The following is a 22021-nucleotide window of genomic DNA, read 5'->3' as shown; positions in this document are numbered from 1 at the left end:
TTATTGCTCAATTTATAAACTTACCTCTTGCTTTAATTACATCACCTATCTTCCGTTGGATTCCCACCGAAACTAGGAAGACGGTCACCCAGGCACTCATCACCAGCCGACTGGACTATTAGAACACCCTCTACGCCAGGACCACTGCCAAACTACAGAAAAGACTCCAGCGCATACAGAACGCCCCCGCACGACTCGTCCAGGAACACCCCCGTAACAACCACATCTCCGCCCACCTGAGAGACCTGCACTGGCTCCCTGTCATCAAGAGGATCACGTTCAGACTCCTCACCCATGTACACAAGGCTCTCCACGACTTGGGACCCAAGTACCTCAACAACCGCCTCACCTTCTACATGCCCACCCGCCAGCTGTGATCGACCAGCCTCGCCCTCGCCACCGTACCACGCATTCACAGAGCCACCGCCGGAGGAAGATCCTTCTCCTTCCTGGCGGCCAAGACATGGAACTCCCTCTCCATCCACCTACGGCTGACCGAGGACCATCTCTCCTTCAGGAAGCAACTCAAAACCTGGCTTTTCAAGCAGTAACGGACCCCTTCCCCCCCAGCGCCTTGAGACCCTCCGGGTGAGTAGCGCGCTATAAAAATTACCTAATTGATTGTTTGATTGAGAATCTATAGAGAAGACTAACTTAATCTCGCTTTGAGGATGTGCAATTTATTTTACATTGCTTACTAGGGAAACTAGACAGAGAAAGAAAACTCAGAAAGGGAGGTATAATATATCTGGGATGATTTTCTAAATATTCTTATTAGTTTTTGCAAAATTTCTGAAGATGTGATATACATAGGATATTTCTGTTCATATAGGCATATATAGTTTATGTATTTCAAACTTACCTAACTCATTTACAATTAATATACTTTTCTAGAGCCCTTCAATTATTGGCATGGTTTTTTGATGTATATGACATTAAGCTGCCTTGCACTATAATAGTTAGGGGGTCTAGTTTAGTAATAAATTCAATGTAGTTTATAAAAAGGTTTCAAAGATATGTAACAAACAAAATGTTCAGATACGTTAAACCTCAAAACGATGTAAAAAAACTGCTATCATTTGAAAATTCTTTCTTTAGATATACTATCATTTGGAAATTATTTCTTTAGATATGTCTTCTTAAATAACGAATGAATGATTTATGAATTTGAAAATGGTCATTTATGAATATTTTCAAGATGGAGTTGAAGAGTCTAAATTGAGTAAAATCCATGTGTGTATTTCTTTGTGTTTAGTGTTGTGGTGCAGAGTGGGACTTCCTTTGCTCACTGGGTAGGGGACTTGTATAAATGAAACAAAGTTCAGCTAATAGTCCATGTGGAGAAAAATATAATTCTCTACTTCATTGAAAGCAAGTGATGCAAGACAGGCAGTAACGATCTACAGATGTACTCTATCTTAACTAGATTTGTCCTTGCCCTCACCTTTGTTTCAATGTAATTTCACATACCTTTTTCCTTCTGGAATGTGTCTGAAATGGGGAAAACAAATGTGTTACTTGCGCAGATTTAATACTCCATTACTAAAAATTACAAGCAAACTTTCAAGAGTTGTTCAATAATATGGCAACTGTAGTCGGGTGAAATTCTCTAAATTCAAGCAGCTCACAAAAATTACTGGTATGATGTTAAAAATTATAAGATTGAAAATGTCCCACCATAATGAGCATTTAACAGTCAGGATTGAACAGAACAAATGAATCTGCATTTGGAACATTACAAGACCTACAACCTTGTGCACCATCTTAGCGGCTGTGTAAAAAGTTTGCACCTGTGCGCACATTCAGCTTACATGATGCCTTCATGATGTGATGTATATAAGATATTTTTGAATAAAGTGCTGTATTACTACTTGAAATCATAACCACGAGACCATCACTTCATCATGTATCTGTCTCTGCCTCATTCTTCTATTTATTTCTTATATATACTGTAACCTTAGATAATGCTTATGTCCACTCCCATCAGCAGCAATAAGGTATAACTTGTGGCCAATATTTCAGATCCTTCTCAATGAAGAAAAATAAATGGATAGTGTTCACCCACCTACCTTTGTACAAATCCTACACTAATGGACCATCATGATGTTGGGCCTACACCAGCTCACTCCTGGGAGCGACCGACTTCCGGTTGGCAGTCCCGATCGGCTACTTACAATTCGACCAAACACTGTTCGGTCACATACTCCCTTCACTCAATGGTGTAAACCAGCTGTAACACAAGGTCCCATAGAGAAAAGTGAGGTGTTGTTCATCCCTGCACCCTGTGACAGGCACCTCAAGGTGCCTACCACAAGGTGCAGGTCATAATAGGGGGCAACATTTGTGCCTTCTCGGACCCCAACTGAAGGCAGCACGTACAAGGGGGCCCTGCTGGGGGCCTCCAAATACGCTTTCCGACATGGTTTCCATGTAGGACAGGCCCGCATTGTAACAGGCCCGCATTGTAACCATGCCGGAAACTGAACTGTGGATTGTAATCCGAGCGTACGGTAGGTCCACGACGGTCAGAGCCTTTACGGACGGCATCTTAATCGGCCCCTAAGATGTTATCCATCTAACATGAACTGAAAAGAAATGTTAAAATTAAAGTCACAATAAAAATATAAATCCTCAACTGGGGGTATCAGGCTAGCTAATAAACACAGCAACATTATCCAATACTTAATGGAAGAAATCCAATTGGGGTTTCTGATTATGTCATCCTCGAGATGGGGGAATGCCAAATCATTACAATATCTGATTGTTCAGGGGCACAGTGTACTCCAACCCCTCCTCTTCAATGATGAATATCACACTAAACACCACTAAGCAACAGGACATTTATTTAAAAATATTTATTTTAAACTTGTAACTCAGAACATAAAATCTGAATGTTAACAACACAGACTATAAAAATAAATGTAGTAAATATTTTCATGATGAGAGAAAACAGCAAGAAAAATTCTAACATCGATGTTGAGTCCTTATCGTACTAACTAACTCCCTCTTGCTTTTTGAGGTGATATGCTTAATTTGCTGGAGCATTAAATAGTGAGTCTCTCCTAGTTTCTAAGTGCCATGATATGAGTTTTGGGAGGATACATTTCAGGTTAGATGAAAAATGCTATTATTCATCAAGTTTGGAGAGTAAATATTTGTTTCAGTGTAAGGCAAACATCATGTCATACATGAACGTGACACGCCATACTTTCTAACTCGAAAGGATCACCTTTAATTATATAATTAAACATCAAAACAGCATATCTTAACTTAATTTTGCCTGACATAGTGGTGCCACATAATTTCAAATGTAACATAGCATCCCTCTTAAACATGGAGTAAGGTCAGCTATCAACAACGGCTCCACAGTAATGTAAAACATCCTTTTACTTATAACTCTACATACACATTACCTTTTAATTTTATATCACCATTATTCATGTTAATTCACCCCATTCATTGGTTGTACAATATTTCTTAATGTCAGAGGCCATCTGTGGGCGAGATTGGCCAAGTAGGGAATTCCACCGCCCCTACTAAACACTGTAATAAAGGTATACTCAGGCACCTGATTAAAGAATAAGGTAACAGCAACATAGGCCACGCTACCTAAGGTTCTTGCTCATTTTGCTTTAACATTAAACAACAAGCATTCGAAATGCAGTAGGTCTCACATTTGTTAGAGTTGGAGCTATTGTCATTGAAAATTGAATTTTCTTTTACTATATGCACACAAAGAACTTGTTCGAATATTCCTTTGATGCTGTTAATATAAACTAAATACTTCAAAACTTATGAATGGGTCCAGTTGTTTTTATCTTTAATGATTTACTCTGTTGATGATTGATTGTGCAATAATGCTAACAAAATTGATTGTTCTACTCTGAACCTCTGCTTTTTATATGCCAAAGGTGGGGAGAGCATGGTCTGTGCCCAACTGTGGCTCAAAACCTGGCATCTTCCATTGACAGGCGTGGGAAGTGACTCCAGTCCTGGCATACTGGTGCAGAGGGGCACTGTGGGAGGTTGTGGCCCCAATCTCAGCATAGTAGCTACTGCAAAGCCTCTCAAGGCAGACACTATGTTGTAAACGTGTCTAGGACCCTAATCAAATATTCCCGATTCATGCCCTAATGTGGTTATAACAAATAATATCCTTATAAAGGCATAAGAATCATATCCATATTTAGTCATAGCCAATGCAGTCCAAATATGGCAAGGCTACTCCCATAGACTCCTAGAAAGCACAACGTGTTCTTTAAACAAACCGAGCCTCCAGCAGCCCGGGAAATCCCCCTGCTTTTGTTTTGATTTGAACAAGAACTCCTGGAGTTCAGAAAGAACTGTACGTTCTTAGTGACGTCTTATGTCCAACCTTACGTCAAACTCGGCACCTTCCAGGTATAAATATACCAACGTTGCCTTAAGCAAACACACGGTGGTTTGGAGCAGAGCGGCTATCTACTTGCCCGAAGCCCAGCTGATGCGAGAGCCGATGGAAGCCGACCCTCCCATTGACGCAGTGAGAGAGATGCTGTCTTTTCTCCTGCCGAGAAATCCAGCCCCAGTGTTTCCAGTCACCCTTGCGGGTTTCTGGGAGATCGAGTCCAGAGAACGAGATACAAGTCCTCATTCATTCTATAACCAAGGTACGGAGCTGATTAGATCCCTAGAGAATTCTTGATTCAGATTCTTGGCAAAAACTAACTTAACTTAAACTGCAGCTCACTTACTCCTTCCCACGTACTAGGCTTAGGATAGGTACACCGGGGTAGGCGTATCTTAGAAGCACCAGTTGAGTACGTTTAGTCAATGATTTTATGTATGTATATATTGTATCCGTTTTAAGTATCATATGGCTCAGAAACCATATAAATGCTTTTACAGTATTATTTCATAATACTCCTTTTACTGTACGCACTTTACTTTATAACAAGTATTGCAATTGTGGCAATTCACTTCTCTTGCACGAGAAAGAGGACTGCTCAATAAATAACAACTTTTATTGAAAACGCCCGTCTCTCTATTTCTCTGCACTCTGGTGAAACTAAGCATGCACGATTGACTGAGTGAAATAGTTGTCTATTGTTTTCACACGACTCTGGAGATATTCTCCTTATTCTGGAGGGAGCAAAGTTGTCATGTTAATGCGGTTGTCAGAAGCTAATACTTCTTGTCTATTCAGGAAAGTTAACTCCTTCCTGTTTACTCGAGAAAGTTTCTAAGGACCTCTGAGCTAGCTGGCATTCATAATTAAGTCTAACATATTCAATAGAGACCCAGTCGACCTCAGTCCTATGTCTAAACTATCGTTTATGTTATTCCAATGTGCAGAGCCTATTGGGAATATAGGAACTACACTACATGGCGCCTAATGTTTGGTAAGGCGATAATCTAATGCAAGATACTAGAGTAACTCAGTCGTGCCTTTCACACAGACCCCTTTTTCCCGTAAAAACTCCAATAGACGTCTTGAGTGGGTGAAAGGTTAATATCCGCCAGAACTTAGAGGGATGAGAATCCTATGTATTAGTTTTTGGTTAAGTCAACGTTGAAGGATACAGTGTTCCAAAATATTGTGCACCTAATCTTTGTTTCCTTGAAACTTGCTCTGCAAACTTTCTGTCAGTAAAAATGGTGGAGAGTGACGATGAAAGGGACAAAGCTAGAATAGCAGCTCAACTTTTAGCGGATGACACAAGTCTCCAAAATGAAGACCCGAATGTTATAATCATTCCGGTAAACGTAAGAAGAACTATAACTCTTAAACTTATAGAAAATGGACTATCACCAAGAGGTGGTACAGTCATATTTGTGGTAGAGGCCCATGAATATCGGCAGACAGAGGTATTCTATTCATGGATACATATTCCAGCAGCACACGCTGTGACACAAGATTTCCACTATTACAAAATAGAGGAATCTCCAGATGAATACGCTCCGTTCGAGGACGTTGAAATTCCACTAACATACCAAGAGCACCTGCTCTAGTTTAATGGCGCCCTAAAACATCAAAATCACATTACCAGGCTCGGTCCACTAGGTAGACCAGGAGCCATATGGCCGGTTCTAACAAGCTATACACCACATCCTGACATTGAAAAAATGTCCGGCGCAGAACTTTTTGTTCAGCTACAAGAATTAACAAAAGCATATAGAGAATTGGTTCAATTAATACTTGACGGTATAACGATCCGCCAAAAATTGAAAGAAACAGATATAGCAGAACAACCTTTTGAACTTGCCAGAATCATAGAAAAATCCTATGAAGAATTAGGTAGAGATAGTTTGAGTGGGAAACCACTAAAACCACAACTAACTGAAAATCCTGAAAAAACATTTATCAAGAATAATCTCAATACTTCAAAAAAGAAGTGGGAGGGTAACAAACAAACTACTCCCAGAGAAAAACAGTTTCAGTCCAGAGGAAGGTCTCCTCAACGGAGAGATAGATCTCCAGAACGAGGAGGCAAGTATCCCCACAGGGAGCCCTCTGAGAAAAGATACAACCTTAGAGATAGGAATAAATTAAGAAAACCTGATAGATATCCAGATATTGATACACGTCCCTCTCGATCTTTTCAGACTTCCTCACAGAAATCGGAAAGAAGAGGACGGTCAGAACACAAAGAAGAGCACGTCAAGTCCAAAGACAAGGAACCTGCTCATCAAAGTAAAAAATTACAATTTCCAAAAAAGAAGGTAGCCAGTATTAAAATAAAACATGCCGAGGATTTTGAGGACACAACTGAAAAACGGAGAGTGGGCCCAGACAATGCTAGACAGCACAGCAGAAGTGACAATAGCTCCGAAGATCCTGATGAATCTTCTGGAGACAGTGGACATGAATGAATACATTCAAGTGGAAACTGCAGACACCAGAGTTAGCATACCCCATAAATTATATGTAATAACATTACGTATAGAGGGGGACAAAACTAGGAAAATAAAGGGTCTCTTTTGGGATAACCTTTCGAAAGGCTATGATATCCTTCTAGCAGAAAAAGACTGGCCACCAGAGTTTGTCAGGGAGTGCCCACATGGCGAAGAAATGATTATGCCTGCCTTCTCAAATCAAATTCCAATTCATAAAAAATACACATTTGCTAGAAAATGGGCAGTGGCCCAAGCCCCTGCATTATATAAAATTCGTGTAGGATGGGATGAGGATTCTCCTCACCATAAAATTCAGTGAAAAAATCAACCAACTGCACAGAGGCAGTATCCTGTTAAGCAAGAAGCTAAAAAACAAGTCAGGGAGATCTTAGATCAAGTTGAATATCAGGGGATGATTGAAACATGCACCTCACAAATGAACAATCCTTTGTTTCCTGTCTCCAAGCCAGACAATTCATATTGTCTAGTTTTGGACTACAGACACCTAAACTGTTGTTGCAAAACATTTGCAGTACAAAACTCACATAGTGCAGCACTAATGAATAACATCGTGCGCAAAAAATATAAAACGACATTAGATATCTCAAATGGTTTCTTTTGCCAAAACATTGCACCAGAAAGCAGGTATTTGACCGCTTTCTCCTGTATGGGGGCACAAAAACAATTTTGCCGTCCCCCACAGGGATTCAAGAATAGCCTAGGATTATTCTCAGCCAGGGTAACAGAGCTACTACAAATGTATGATGATGAGTCATTATCCTATGTCGATGACATCTATCTTACAGACGACGACCTGGAGACACACTTGAAAAGAGTGAACACCATCATACTTGGGTTCGCAATCTGAAGGGTATAAATTCAACTTTAAAAAGTCACAAATTGCCCATCTAACTGTCCTGTTTTTAGGATATGAATTATCAAATGAAAGCAAAAGCCTAGCAGACAATTTCTTAGAGAAATGTGCAGTACTCCAAGCTCCAAAAACGCTGAAGAACTTACAATCAATGCTAGGTTTCCTGAATTTCGGAAGAACATACATTCTAAATTATGCAGAGAGGGTTAAACCTCTCTATTAATTAATAAAACCTGATTTCGAACCAATTAATTGGACTCAGAAACACACAGAAATTTTACGAACATTACAAACAGACATGTTAACTAAAACAAAACTGCAAACACGCGCAAATGAACGCAACCTTGTAATCCGAGTCATCCCAGGAAGATGCGGATTCACGTACCTGACCTCTAATGAGGGAGAAACGGTACCAATAGCTTATAAATCACACTTGTACACACAAGCTGAAATGAAATCCAGTTCTACTGAAAAAATTCTGACTGCGGTTCAAACTGCTGTAGCGAAAGAAAGAGCCCAAGCTCAAGGCAAAAGCATATCTGTTTTAACAGCAGTATCAGCCCTTGAGGCAGTAACAAGACCACGCATTCCAAATGCAGTGGCATTAGACCCAAAATGGATACAATGGGAAAGTTCTCTTGCTGCAGAAGACGTGAAACACACTTTTGATCCAAAAATGAAAAGACTACAAGATCTAGAATACGAAAGTGAATGTCCTCTGTCAATCGAAATTCTGCCTCTCGAACAATACACCTGTGTAATCTACACGGACAGATTTGCACAACACTACGTTGTGAAAAAACAAGTTTACAATGCAGCATGCGCGATTGTTAAAGGTTGCTGGCGCTTAGGTAAATTCAGACCGATGGTCACCAAAACTGAAATCAATAAGAAACTGTATAGCTCAGCGAGCTGAAATAAGATCTTTAAAGATGGCGCTTGAAAATGCCGATCACGTATTCCCCACACTAATAGTGTGCGATTTGCATTACTGCGTCCACTCTTACAATAATGACATGCAGACATGGATCAAAAACGGTTACAAAGATGAGACTGGTGCCACAATAAAGCATAAAAAACTTTGGGAACAAATAGTTGTTTTGCAGAAAGAACTACAAAAGACTCACGTGATACATACACTGAGTCATCAACGTGATGGCATTCACGTTTCAGGGAATTCATTGGCTAACAGAGCCACAGCGGCAGCTGTCAAACCGGCTTCCGTAGCTACAAAAAAGCGTACTAAAAAACAGATAGACAGTGAAACGCTACTAGCAGTAAAAGCCTCAATGGAAGGCAACCATGCAGCGTTACCTCTAAATTATCCACTCGGAAATATATACATAATTGATGCGAACTCCGTTCCGTTTGCTCGAATCCCTGGAGTGGGGGATAGAGTAATTCCAAACACGAACCGGAGGGATTACTTGATTCAAGAAGCACACATGGGAATGGGTCTGAGGCACCAAGAGATCTTGAAATCTCTAATAGAATTACAATCACAATACTGGTGGCCGGGGATGAACGTGTAAATTTACAACTTTGCAATGAATTGTCAGGACTGCAACAGAGATCGCAGTTGTGAACCGGACCAGACACCAGCTCGGACACCTCTAATAGAAAGCATTAGGCTATCTATACGCAAAAATCCAGATGGAAAAAGGCGATCCCATAATTATTAAGACGAGATTCATTTAGATGTGGCCCCAGCGCTCGGCTGACGCCAGAACTGTTATAAAAGATTTGCGAGTCTTTATCGGCACATATGCAATTGGCATGCTACATTCTGACCAGGGTCCTGCGTTTAGCTCTCGAGCTTACAAGGAGGCCATGGCCAGCATGGGCATTGCATTGCGGTACTCTAGTCCATTTCATCCCGAGGGAAATGCGGTAGTGGAGAGAAAAAAACGGGACATAAAGCAATCTATAACAGCGAGGGTATTAGGTTCGGGTGACGGGTGGGTGAAACATCTAACAAGTTTCCAACGTAGTCTTAATAATCTGCCAAGAAATTCTCTGGGAGGTATCACTCCATACAAACTTTTGTTTGGTACCAGAATGATCATTCATGACCTTGATCGTCACACTTCAGTGGTGGAACAAAAAACATTTGATATCAAAGATCGTTTGGCTGTTTTACAGGACTTAAATGAAACAAGAAGAAGTCTAAGTAACACAAAGCTAAAGCCAACAGCCACTGAAGACAAACCACCTGTCCCAGCAAGACCTGTCTGGATTCCAAAGATTGGGGATCTGGTCAGAGAAAAGATCGCGGTGAAGAAGGAATTTGGGCCTTCTTACAGAAAAGCAGTACCTGTCTTAGCTATCAGTGGAACAAGATCAGTAGTACTACCGCCCCTTGCTGGTAAAAAGGAGAACAGAGTTGTATCAATCGACCTGGTAAAACCACAAAAATGTGGCCAATAATAAGTAGTAGGCCCAGTGGACTCCCAAGAAGTAGCAGAAGACCAAACCTTGCTACAATCCAAGAGGTTCAAACTGAGAGACTAATCACATTTGATAAACCTGCAGTGAATAAAAAAGGACTATGCAACAAAGCCATGGAACTTGTGCCTCTTGAAACCCAAATTGCAACAGTTTGTCAAGAAACACCAGTCTACAATGATGTAGCCTCTGAACATACATATCCAAAGATTAATAAAAATCCGAAAGCAATTCCAACAATTGACAGAACTGCATCTGGCTACTTCATCAATTTCGATTACTTTTCGGATGATCCAAGTGACCATGAAGAAACGCCAGCAACAAAAACTTTGAAAGAAAAATTGACTGAACTATTTCATCAACTCAAAGAAACATATCTGATTTCACCATGGATTGAATTATGGATTGTGTTAGGTGTACTTTTCCTTCTAACTTGGCTCATCATGATTTTATTTTTGTGTAGATTTATTGATGGAAAATATAGTACAATGAACACAGCAAGCCAGAACATCAACTTGGCCCTAAAACCTCACAGATCTTCTCACATTGAAAAAAGAAAACTGCCATCAGTGAACATCACAGCAAATGCTATTCCTGGGTGTGTAGCATGGGACAAAACGGATTACGAAATCTATGGCCCGGTGGAACTCGTGAAATATCCACATCAGTTCAAGGTTTCATTAAGTGACTTTGTATCACCAAGTACTTTCTCTGATGATTGGGACTTTGAAAATATTAATATTATGATGTCAGATTTAGAAATGTCAGCAAAATTCACAGAGCATGATTATTTAGAAGGCTCATCAAATTATGGAGAAATGTATTGTTATAATCATTATGGTCATCACTATTTGCATACATCTGCTAATCCTAGAAATGTTTTTAGTTATAACCAATGGGAACATTGTCCAACACCGCCAAAAGGCAGCTCGAAAACATTTTATGAGAAATTCCCATATTTCTCAGGGTTTAATACAACTGATCCAGAAACGTTTTATTTTAAAATGTTAAATCAGACAGGAATGAAAAACACGTTGACAAATACTAAATTGATTTATTCTGAAGAATTCTATGAAAAATTGTCTACATTTGGTTTTGAATTTTGGAAAAACAACATTGAGACAAAAACCATCTGGGGTACAAAAGATTGGCAGGTACAAGGTCTAGAATCATTATTTAGAGCCTGTATGACCCCAGAAAAATTAATATTCCTGAATGACACCATTCAACAAACAACCTGTCTTGACTTAGCCAAGATAAAAGACTTAAACAACCCGTCTATTCCAAAACCAATGCCTGATAGTAATAGCACTACAGATGTTGAGATAGACGTATCCCATATTTTACACCAAAACAGAACAAATCCTGATTGGAGAAAATGGTTGATCTAGCCCACAGACACTAATAACTGTCAAGATAGATTCCTGAACAAAACACAGGGGTTCAAACAGACCAGGCCAGACCCAGGATATTCCCAGAGACAACATCCAGGGATAGTTACAACATATGGGCGTCGATTCCGATCCGGTAAAAATCACCGTCCGTACGACTCGCATCCGGAGCCGTTTCCGTACGACTCGTACTGATGCCGTACGACCGGACGATTACGATCCCGATCGGGCTACCCGGACGCGATTCGTACGGTCCACGTCAGGTAAGGGTGATTCGTACGGAAAAGTGCACGATCACCTACACACCGTACGGCGCGTACACCCCATGATCGCAGGGGTACGCGCCGTACACCTGCGATCATGGGGGGTACGTGACGTACCCCTGCGATCATGGGGGGTACGTGCCGTACACCCAGCGTACATGGGGTATGGCACGTACCCCCCATGATCGCAGGGGTACGGCACGTACACCTGCGATCATGGGGGGTACGTGCCGTACACCCAGCGTACATGGGGTACGGCACGTACCCCCCATGATCGCAGGGGTACGGCACGTACACCTGCGATCATGGGGGGTACGTGCCGTACCCCTGCGATCATGGGGGGTACGTGCCGTACACCCAGCATACATGGGGTATGGCACGTACCCCCCATGATCGCAGGGGTACGGCACGTACCCCCCATGATCGCAGGTATACGGCGCGTACCTCTGCGATCATGGGGTGTACGTGCCGTACCCAGGGGGCCGTTCCATACCTGTTTCGGGGCGAACTCTGACTGTACGACAGTTTCCAGCTCCCGTAGAAAAAGGGTCGTACGGAGCGTACACAACACGGATCGTACTTGCCGGGTCGTAAAAAGCAGCCGCGAACCGTTTAAACGTCGTGTACAGCGGCTTCCGAGGGCGATTCGTACGGGAATTTCATTCGTACGGTCCCTGGTACGATTCGTACGGATAGCTGTATCGGGTGTGGATCGTACTACGTCGTTCGTACGGGGACGGTTACGGGTACGATTCGTACGGAAAAAAATGCTCCGTACGACGATTCGGAGCGCTTTTTACCGGATCGGAATCGATGCCATAGTGTAGGAAACCTATGCCTTGAGTGGCTACAGAAATCCATACTGCCTGAAATTAAGCAACACTTAACTTTACTTAAAGAAGGTGCTGACTTGCGAGATTTTCATATTGGGACCTGGCAAACAGCGTCAAAAACGTTTCATATACGCCGGTATATACGCAGCTTACAACGAGGCTTGGAAAGTAATGCAAATTGAAACTGCAGAAAAAATACGAGAAATTGATCACTGTCTGTAGTGGACAATGGGTTAACGACTCTGTCCTCCATAATTTATTCACTGGACGGCATTGTATCATCTGCTATTGATATAATAGAGCAGGACTTGCTAATGTTACAACATGGCCAGTCCCAATTACGTTCTATTGTACAGCTAGGCTGGACGTTACAAAATCTGCATTCAGGTCACGTGCCATGGCGTCTAATCAACAAAACGTCATTATTTTCTATCTTTAACCTTACTGATAAACAAATCAGTTTGGCACAAAAAGGAGCAGACTATACGATTCTGAGCACTGAAAAACTTGAGAGATTACCATTGACAATGTCAGCGAGACCTGTCATTGAATGGATAATACATGGTACAATTACAATTCCGATAACAACTTTCCAGTTTCAATATTGCCAAAAATATATAGCAGCAGGCCTGTATGAAAGGTTGGGTAAAGGATACATCAAGTCAACCTGGAAACTACCTTATACACATAAATGTTATAGTGAAGGGAAAAAAGAGGTATTTATTAGTGGTAATAACTGTAAAAATGCACTAAGCGGTACATTTCTGTATCAAGGTATTAACTTGCATGGAGCCTGCAAAGGTTCATCAAATAACCTTTCATGTCACCTGCATGGCACTCCTGCAACACAGATAGAGCCTTTTTTCAGACTGTTTTCCAACGGCAGCTACATTGTAAAAAATGACCGCAGCTGTTGTGGCATGGTGCCAGGATTAGCCTATCTCGTGAGCGTTACTTCCAGGGTCATTTGCTGTATGCAAGTATTGTATCCAAACAGCAAACCAGACAAGGAGGCAGCAATATGGCCTTCTCTGAATATCTCTTCTATTCGAATTGATACTTTAAGCAGAATTAAGTCTATTCTTTTACAGACAACTGTGCCTTTAACCTCGTCCAAAGAAACGTATGATCTGCAAGTTGCAAGGACAGCGGCAGAGATACATTCCCTATTATCGACAAATTGCCCCGTACAATTCGTAGAAATGTTAGGTCAAATTTTAAACATGTCTGATACCAGTGTCATCGCCCATGTATTTAAGACCATTTTTTCAGGACTGTTAGCACCCTTTGAAACAGTTCTGGGCATCTTCCCGAATTTTGTGCATTCTGTATTTGGCGGACTGCCTCTTCTTTTGGGACTCGTAGCAGGAATTTTATTTTTGTTCCTTCTGCTCCGGTATGGCAAGTCAAGCCATAGATAAAACTCAGGCTACAATGGAAGAAACAATTGTGGCTATACAATACCGAGAACGGATCACTAAAGTCCTCGGCTTTGCCGGGCTAAGAGATCTGAGTACTACCTGGTTTCTTTCGTTCAGACCAATCTGGCAAGATTGCATCTTACCTGTGCTTCGATGCCTGCTATGCGGAGAAGAATGCGTGTTGGACGTCTATCTTACACTACCATCAGCAGTACCCATGGATATCGATACTTTGCGTGGTTCGGTAACGGCTCAGGCAACGTGTTGTCCCCAGCGACTACCTATTCTGATGACGGCATTCATTGATACTTCACTATTACGATTATGTGGCGGTGAAGTACGAGATGAAAGCAGCACCACACAGGTACAACCTTCCGTGAGCATTGCTGATCCAGACATCGATGGTAGCAATGATTCTCACATATGCACTATTTCAGCTTTTTCGAATTTGGTCGAACTTTCACCTACTGTTGTAGACCAATTCTTCGCAAGTCTGTCTGATTTGATGTTCTCCCGAGAATAACTTTTAAAAACAACGAGCACACAGCGTTCCCTGAACTCTGAATTTGTCCTTCAGTGTTTATAAAGAAGAATACTGAAAACAATTGGAACTATTTTTTCCCCTGAAAGCGAAATTATTTTTCCATTTCCAAAATATTTACCTTTTTTCTGGCACATGGTACTCTGCTTGAAGTAGAACTATTCTTAGAGAACAGAACTTCTATTTTGAAACTCTAGAGACAATATTTTGATTCAGCCTCTAGCACATGTACAGTATTTTATAAATATGTGATGAAATGGTCTCGACATCTTTTCTGTATTAAGAGCCATTTCATAAATGTAATTTTCACAATTCATTCAGCCAATATTTATGTATGCATTATCTGAATGATACTACTGCTTGAAAACCGTACAGTACAAATACTCATTTTCGTGTATATACCATATGCCATTTCAAATGCAATTTATGTATTTTGGGGTGGGTTGGAAAACACATGCATCGTTATATGTTAAGTATTGCTTAGTATTTTAGTAATGATTGACATAATACGTGGAGTGGGTGTTGTAAACATATCTAGGACCCTAATCAAATATTCCAGATTCATGCCCTTATGTGGTTATAACAAATAATATCCTTATAAAGGCATAAGAATCATATCCATATTTAGTCATAGCCAATGCAGTCCAAATACGGCAAGGCTACTCCCATAGACTCCTAGAAAGCACAACGTGTTCTTTAAATAAACCAAGCCTCCAGCAGCCCAGGAAATCCCCCTGCTTTTGTTTTGATTTGAACAAGAACTCCTGGAGTCCAGAAAGAACTGTAAGTTCTTAGTGACGTCTTATGTCCAACCTTACGTCAAACTCTGCACCTTCCAGGTATAAATATACCAACGTTGCCTTAAGCAAACACACAGTGGTTTGGAGCAGAGCGGCTATCTACTTGCCCGAAGCCCCGCTGATGCGAGAGCCGAAGGAAGCCGACCCACCCATTGACGCACTGAGAGAGACGCTGTCTTTTCTCCTGCCGAGAAATCCAGCCCCAGTGTTTCCAGTCACTCTTGCGGGTTTCTGGGAGATCGAGTCCTGAGAACGAGATACAAGACCTCCTTCATTCTATAACCATGGTACGGAGCTGATTAGATCCTTGGAGAATTCTTGATTCAGATTCTTGGCAAAAACTAACTTAACTTAAACTGCAGCTCACTTACGTCTTCCCACGTACTAGGCTTAGGTTAGGTACACTGGGGTAGGCGTATCTTAGAAGCACCAGTTGAGTACGTTTAGTCAATGATTTTATGTATGTATATATTTTATCCGTTTTAAGTATCATATGGCTCAGAAACCATATAAATGCTTTTACAGTATTATTTCATAATACTCCTTTTACTGTACGCACTTTACTTTATAACAAGTATTGCAATTGTGGCAATTCACTTCTCTTGCACGAGAAAGAGGACTGCTCAATAAATAACAACTTTTATTGAAAACGCCTGTCTCTCTATTTCTCTGCACTCTGGTGAAACTAAGCATGCACGATTGACTGAGTGAAATAACTATCTATTGTTTCCGCGACTCTAGAGATATATTTCTTATTCTTGGGGAACAAAGTTGTCATGTTTTAAGCGGTTGTCAGAAGCTAATCCCTTCTTGTCTATTCAGGAAAGTTAACTCCTTCCAGTTTCTAGTGCCCTCTGAGCTAGCTGGCATTCATAATTAAGTCTAACATATTCAATAGAGACCTAGTCGACCTCAGTCCTTCGTTTCACCAGAGATGCAGAGAAATAGAGAGACGGGCGTTTTCAATAAAAGTGTATTTATTGAACAGTCTTCTTTCTCAAGCATAAGAAATGAACTGCTGCAATCGTAATACTTGCTGTAAAGTACAGATCATATAATACAAAGAGTATTATAAAATAGTACTGTAAAAGCATGATATGGTTTCTAAGCCATAAGATACCTAAAATCCATAAAATACATACAGTGATGAATAATGATTAAAGATACTCAACTGGTGCTTCTAAAATACGCCTACCCCGGTGTACCTAACCTAGGTCTAGTACAAGGGAAGAAGTAAGTGAGGTGTAGCTTAGTTTCAGTATTATTTGCCAAGAATCTATTCCAAGAATTCTCTTAGGGTCTAATCAGCTCCGTACCTTGGTTTTAGAATGTAGGAGGTCTTGTATCTCTCTCTCAGGACTCAATTTCCCAGCAACCCGCAAGGGTAACCTGGAAACATTGGAGCTGGATTTTCTCAGCAGGAGAAAGTACAACGTCTCTCAGTGCGTCAGCTGGAAGGTCGGCATCCTTCGGCACTTGCTGCTGCAGGGCGCGTCGGGCAAGTAGTCAAACTGCTCCAAACCACTGTGTGTTTGTTTGGACAAGTCTGGGCATATTTATACCTTGAAGGTGCCGAGTTTGACGTAAGATTGGACATAATAACGTCATCAGAGACTTAATTCTCTGAAAACTGCATAATTTCTTGGATAACTTAATATTCATGCAGGGGGAAGTGCCTGACTGCTGAAGGTGGGCTTTTCCAAGATATCGTTGTAGATTTTCGGAACTGGTGGAAGTAGCCAAGCCGTATTAGTACTACTTGAGCTATGTCTTAATATGGTTATGATTTCTATGACTATATAAGGATATGGTATTTTATATCTATATAAGGGCATGAATCGTGAAAATTACACTAGGGTCCTAAGACGCTATACAACACCCACTCCACGTATTATGTCTAATATTACTAAATCTATAAGCATAAGAAACATAACTAAAGTATGTGTTCATAATCCCACATGAGTATTCGTTTTGTACGCATTTTACAAGCAATGGCTGTCAATAAAAATGCTATCTAAATGAAACATGAAATGACAGTAATGAAATGGCTCTAAATTTACAGAAGAAAAAGGTCGAGACCATTCCATAGCATAATATATAAACAGTTAAAGTTTTCATGAGATAATGCCAAATATTTGTCTATAGGAAGTATCAAATGAATCTCTTGTTCTCTAAGAATAGTTCTACTTTAAGCAGATTACTTTGTGCCAAGTGAAAAAGGGTCTATTCTGGGATGAAGAGAAAAAAGTTTTCAAATGGAGATTGTAGAAACATAGAGTTCCCAAGTTAGAGGGTTTGCTTTGAAAAACCGAAGGCCGAATTTCAGAGTTCATGGAAGGCTGTGTGCACTTTCAAAAGGATCACTGAAACAATATCGATGTCAAAAATATAGAACTACAAAAATATCGAGGTAAAAATATAGAATACAAAAATATCGAACTCCTATCTCCAAACAGGTAAGTACAAAAATATTGAATCATAAATATCGATGTAAAAAATATAGTTAGTCAAAATATCTAACTTTTTTAAATGCTTTAAATTAATTACAAATTAATGAAATAATAAATATAATTAACTTAAACATACTTAAAATACTTAAATAACCTTAAAATTAATAAATAAATAATGTAAGTAAAAAAAAACATACAAATTGATTTGTTAATACATAAGTATATAAATGTAATATTATTAAAAAATGTACAATATTTTTACCGTAGGATAGCGGAAAGAGTAATATTTACTATTACCACTCCAGACAGTGCAACAGTAGGGAAAGCGTTGGATAGCGGGAGGGTAAAAATTACTATTCCCACTCCAGAGAGTGCAACAGTAAGGAAAGCGTTGGATAGCGTAGGAGTAAAAGTTACTATTCCCACTCCAGACAGTGCAACAGTAGGGAAAGCGTTGGAGAGCGGGAGGGTAAAAATTACTATTTCCACTCCAGAGAGTACAACAGTAGGGAAAGCGTTGGATAGCGTAGGGGTAAAAATTACTATTCCCACTCCAAAGAGTGCAAGAGTAGGGAAAGTGTTGGATAGTGTAGGAGTAGAAATTACTATTCCAACTCCAGAGAGTGCAACAGTAGGGAAAGCGTTGGATAGCGGTAGGCTAGAAATTACTATTCCCACTCCAGAGAGTGCAGCAGTAGGGAAAGCGTTGAATAGCGTAGGGGTAAAAATTACTATTCCCACTCCAGAGAGTGCAACAGTAGGGAAAGCGTTGGATAGCCGGAGGGTAAAAATTACTATTCCCACTCCAGAGGGTGCAACAGTAGGGAAAGCGTTGGATAGCGTAGGGGTAAAAATTACTATTCCCACTCCAGAGAGTGTAACAGTAGGGAAAGCGTTGGATAGCATAGGGGTAAAAATTACTATTCCAACTCCAGAGAGTGCAATAGTAGGGAAAGCGTTGGATAGCGGGAGGGTAAAAATTACTATTCCCACTCCAAAGAGTGCAACAGTAGGGAAAGCGTTGGATAGCTTAGAGGTAAAAATTACTATTCCCACACCAGAGAGTGCAACAGTAGGGAAACCGTTGGATAGTGTAGGGGTAAAAATGACTATTCCAACTCCCGAGAGTGCAACAGTAGGGAAAATTTTGGATAGCGGGAGGCTAAAAATTACTATTCCCACTCCAGAGAGTGCAACAGTAGGGAAAGCGTTGGATAGCGGGAGGGTAAAAATTACTATTCCCACTCCAGAGAGTGCAACAGTAGGGAAAGCGTTGGATAGCGTAGGGGTAAAAATAACTATTCCCACTCCAGAGTGTGCAACAGTAGGGAAAGCGTTGGATAGCATAGGGGTAAAAATTACTATTCCAACTCCAGAAAGTGCAACACTAGGGAAAGCGTTGGATAGTGGGAGGGTAAAAATTACTATTCCCACTCCAGAGAGTGCAACAGTAGGGAAAGCATTGGATAGCGTAGAGGTAAAAATTACTATTCCAACTCCAGAGAGTGCAATAGTATGGAAAGCGTTGGATAGCGGGAGGGTAAAAATTACTATTCCCACTCCAGAGAGTGCAACAGTAGGGAAAGCGTTGGATAGCGTAGAGGTAAAAATTACTATTCCCACTCCAGAGAGTGCAACAGTAGGGAAAGCGTTGGATAGCGTAGGGGTGAAAATGACTATTCCAACTCCCGAGAGTGCAACAGTAGGGAAAAGTTTGGATAGCGGGAGGCTAAAAATGACTATTCCCACTCTAGAGAGTGCAATAGTAGGGAAAGCGTTGGATAGCGTAGGGGTATAAATTACTATTCCCTCTCCAGAGAGTGCAACAGTAGGGAAAGCGTTGGATAGCGGGAGGGTAAAAATTACTATTCCCACTCCAGAGAGTGCAACAGTAGGGAAAGCGTTGGATAGCGTAGGGGTCAAAATAACTATTCCCACTCCAGAGAGTGCAACAGTAGGGAAAGCGTTGGATAGCATAGGGGTAAAAATTACTATTCCAACTCCAGAAAGTGCAACACTAGGGAAAGCTTTGGATAGTGGGAGGGTAAAAATTACTATTCCCACTCCAGAGAGTGCAACAGTAGGGAAAGCGTTGGATAGCGTAGAGGTAAAAATTATTATTCCCACTCCAGAGAGTGCAACAGTAGAGAAAGCGTTGGATAGCGTAGGGGTAATATTTACTATTCCCACTCCAGAGAGTGCAACAGTAGGGAAAGCGTTGGATAGCGTAGAGGTAAAAATTACTATTCCCACTCCAGAGAGTGCAACAGTAGGGAAAGCGTTGTATAGCGTAGGGGTAAAAATAACTATTCCCACTCCAGAGAGTGCAACAGTAGGGAAAGTGTTGGATAGCGTAGGGGTAAAAATTACTATTCCCACTCCAGAGAGTGCAACAGTAGGGAAAGTGTTGGATAGCGTAGGGGTAAAAATTACTATTCCGACTCCAGAGAGTGCAACAGTAGGGAAAGTAAATACTTCATATATGAATACAAATAAATTAAATATTAATACCAATTACAAATTAATTAAAAGTAATTAACAATTTTATATAATATAATAATTAATCAATTAAAAATACATATACAAATTAATTCTTAAAAATCATTGCCTATTAATAGAAATTATTTTCCAATTAACAAATAATTAATTAACAATTAAAAAATAATGAAAAATTACAAAAAAAATTAAATATTTAATTAATTACAAATAAATTACTTCCCACCCTATTCCCCTATAAACAAACAACCTGCAACAGAAAATTAATCAATTAATTAAAATTCATTACCAGTTATATTTTAATTATTTACCAATTAAAAATTTAAATAACAATTAATTCAAAATAAATACCAAAAAAAAATTCTATTATTTATAATTAAATTACTTCCCACCCTATTCCCCTATAAACCCACAACCCTCTACAGAAAATAAATAAATTATTAACATTAACATAATTATCATTAATCAATTAATTAAAATTAATCACCAATTATATTTTAATTAATTACCAATTAACAATTAATTAACAATTATTTCAAAATAAATACCAATAAATTAACATATTTAATTAATTATAATTAGATTTCTTCCCACCCTATTCCCCTATAAACTCACAACCCGCTACAGAAAATAAATAAATTAATAACATTAACATATTTATCCATCAATCAATTAATTAACATTAATCACCAATTAATTAATTAATATAGAATTATATTGCGCAAAAATTAAAAACCATAAAATTAATTAATTAAAATAAATATACACTTTTCACACATATACTAACATAAAAAATCACTTTTGGATATTATTAAAGAATTTATATTAACTTACTTACCTCAAATTCGATATTTTTGTTGTCTATATTCTGTCCATTCTATATTTTTGTTGTCTATATTCTTTCCATTCGATATTTTTGTTGTCTATATTCTGTCCATTTTTTGACCATTCTATATTTTGAATTCGAAATTACTGCTATTCTTTTCGATATTTTTGTACTCTATATTCTGTCCATTCGATATCGTGTCCATTCTATATTTTTTATTCGATATTATCGATATTAAAAACTCGATATTTTGAGTGTATACCCTTTCAACAGTTATTCTCGGTGTCAGGAGAAAACATCAAAACATCTATGCTGGTAAAGAAACCGTCTACCATAGTTGGTGAAAGTGGAACTAATTCATCAAGTAGATCAAATGTGCATAGATGTGAAGCATCGCCATCAGCGTCAGTCGTATTAGCAATGTTCGATGTAGATGCTACCTGTGTGCTTGTTGTTCCACGTACCTCACCAAGAGCTGGATTCGCTGGTGAGATCTCAAGGAATGCTGTCATCAGTATTGGCAGCCGTTGGGGGCAACACGATGCATGAGTCGTTACCGGACCTAGCATGGCGTCAACATCCGTTGGCAGAACTGACGGAAGTGTAAGACAAATGTCCAACACGCATTCTTCTCCGCAAGGCAGGCATCGAAGAACAGGTAAGATGCAATCTTGACAGATTGGTCTGAATGAAAGGAACCAAGTGGTATTCAGATCTCTTAAACGAGTAAAGCCAAGAATCTGTGTAATTCTGTCACGATACCGCATGCCTAGGAGAGCTTGTTCCATGGTAGTCTGGGTGTCGT

General features: G+C 39.9%; 1 protein-coding gene across 1 annotated transcript in view; it reads right to left on the bottom strand.

Moving 5' to 3' along the window:
* LOC144754115 (butyrophilin subfamily 1 member A1-like) overlaps positions 1 to 22021 on the bottom strand; it is a 588580-nt gene that overhangs the window by 400328 nt on the left and 166231 nt on the right. Inside the window, exon 8 of the mRNA XM_078641681.1 lies at positions 1471 to 1491. Coding sequence (XP_078497807.1) covers positions 1471 to 1491 — 21 coding nt within the window. The remainder of the gene's footprint in view (positions 1 to 1470; positions 1492 to 22021) is intronic.

This window comes from Lissotriton helveticus, chromosome 5_1, assembly GCF_964261635.1.
Source record: "Lissotriton helveticus chromosome 5_1, aLisHel1.1, whole genome shotgun sequence".
Taxonomy (NCBI): Eukaryota; Metazoa; Chordata; class Amphibia; order Caudata; family Salamandridae; genus Lissotriton; species Lissotriton helveticus.
The sequence above is the reverse complement of the archived record's forward strand: the minus strand, read 5'-3'. Positions and strand labels throughout refer to the sequence as shown.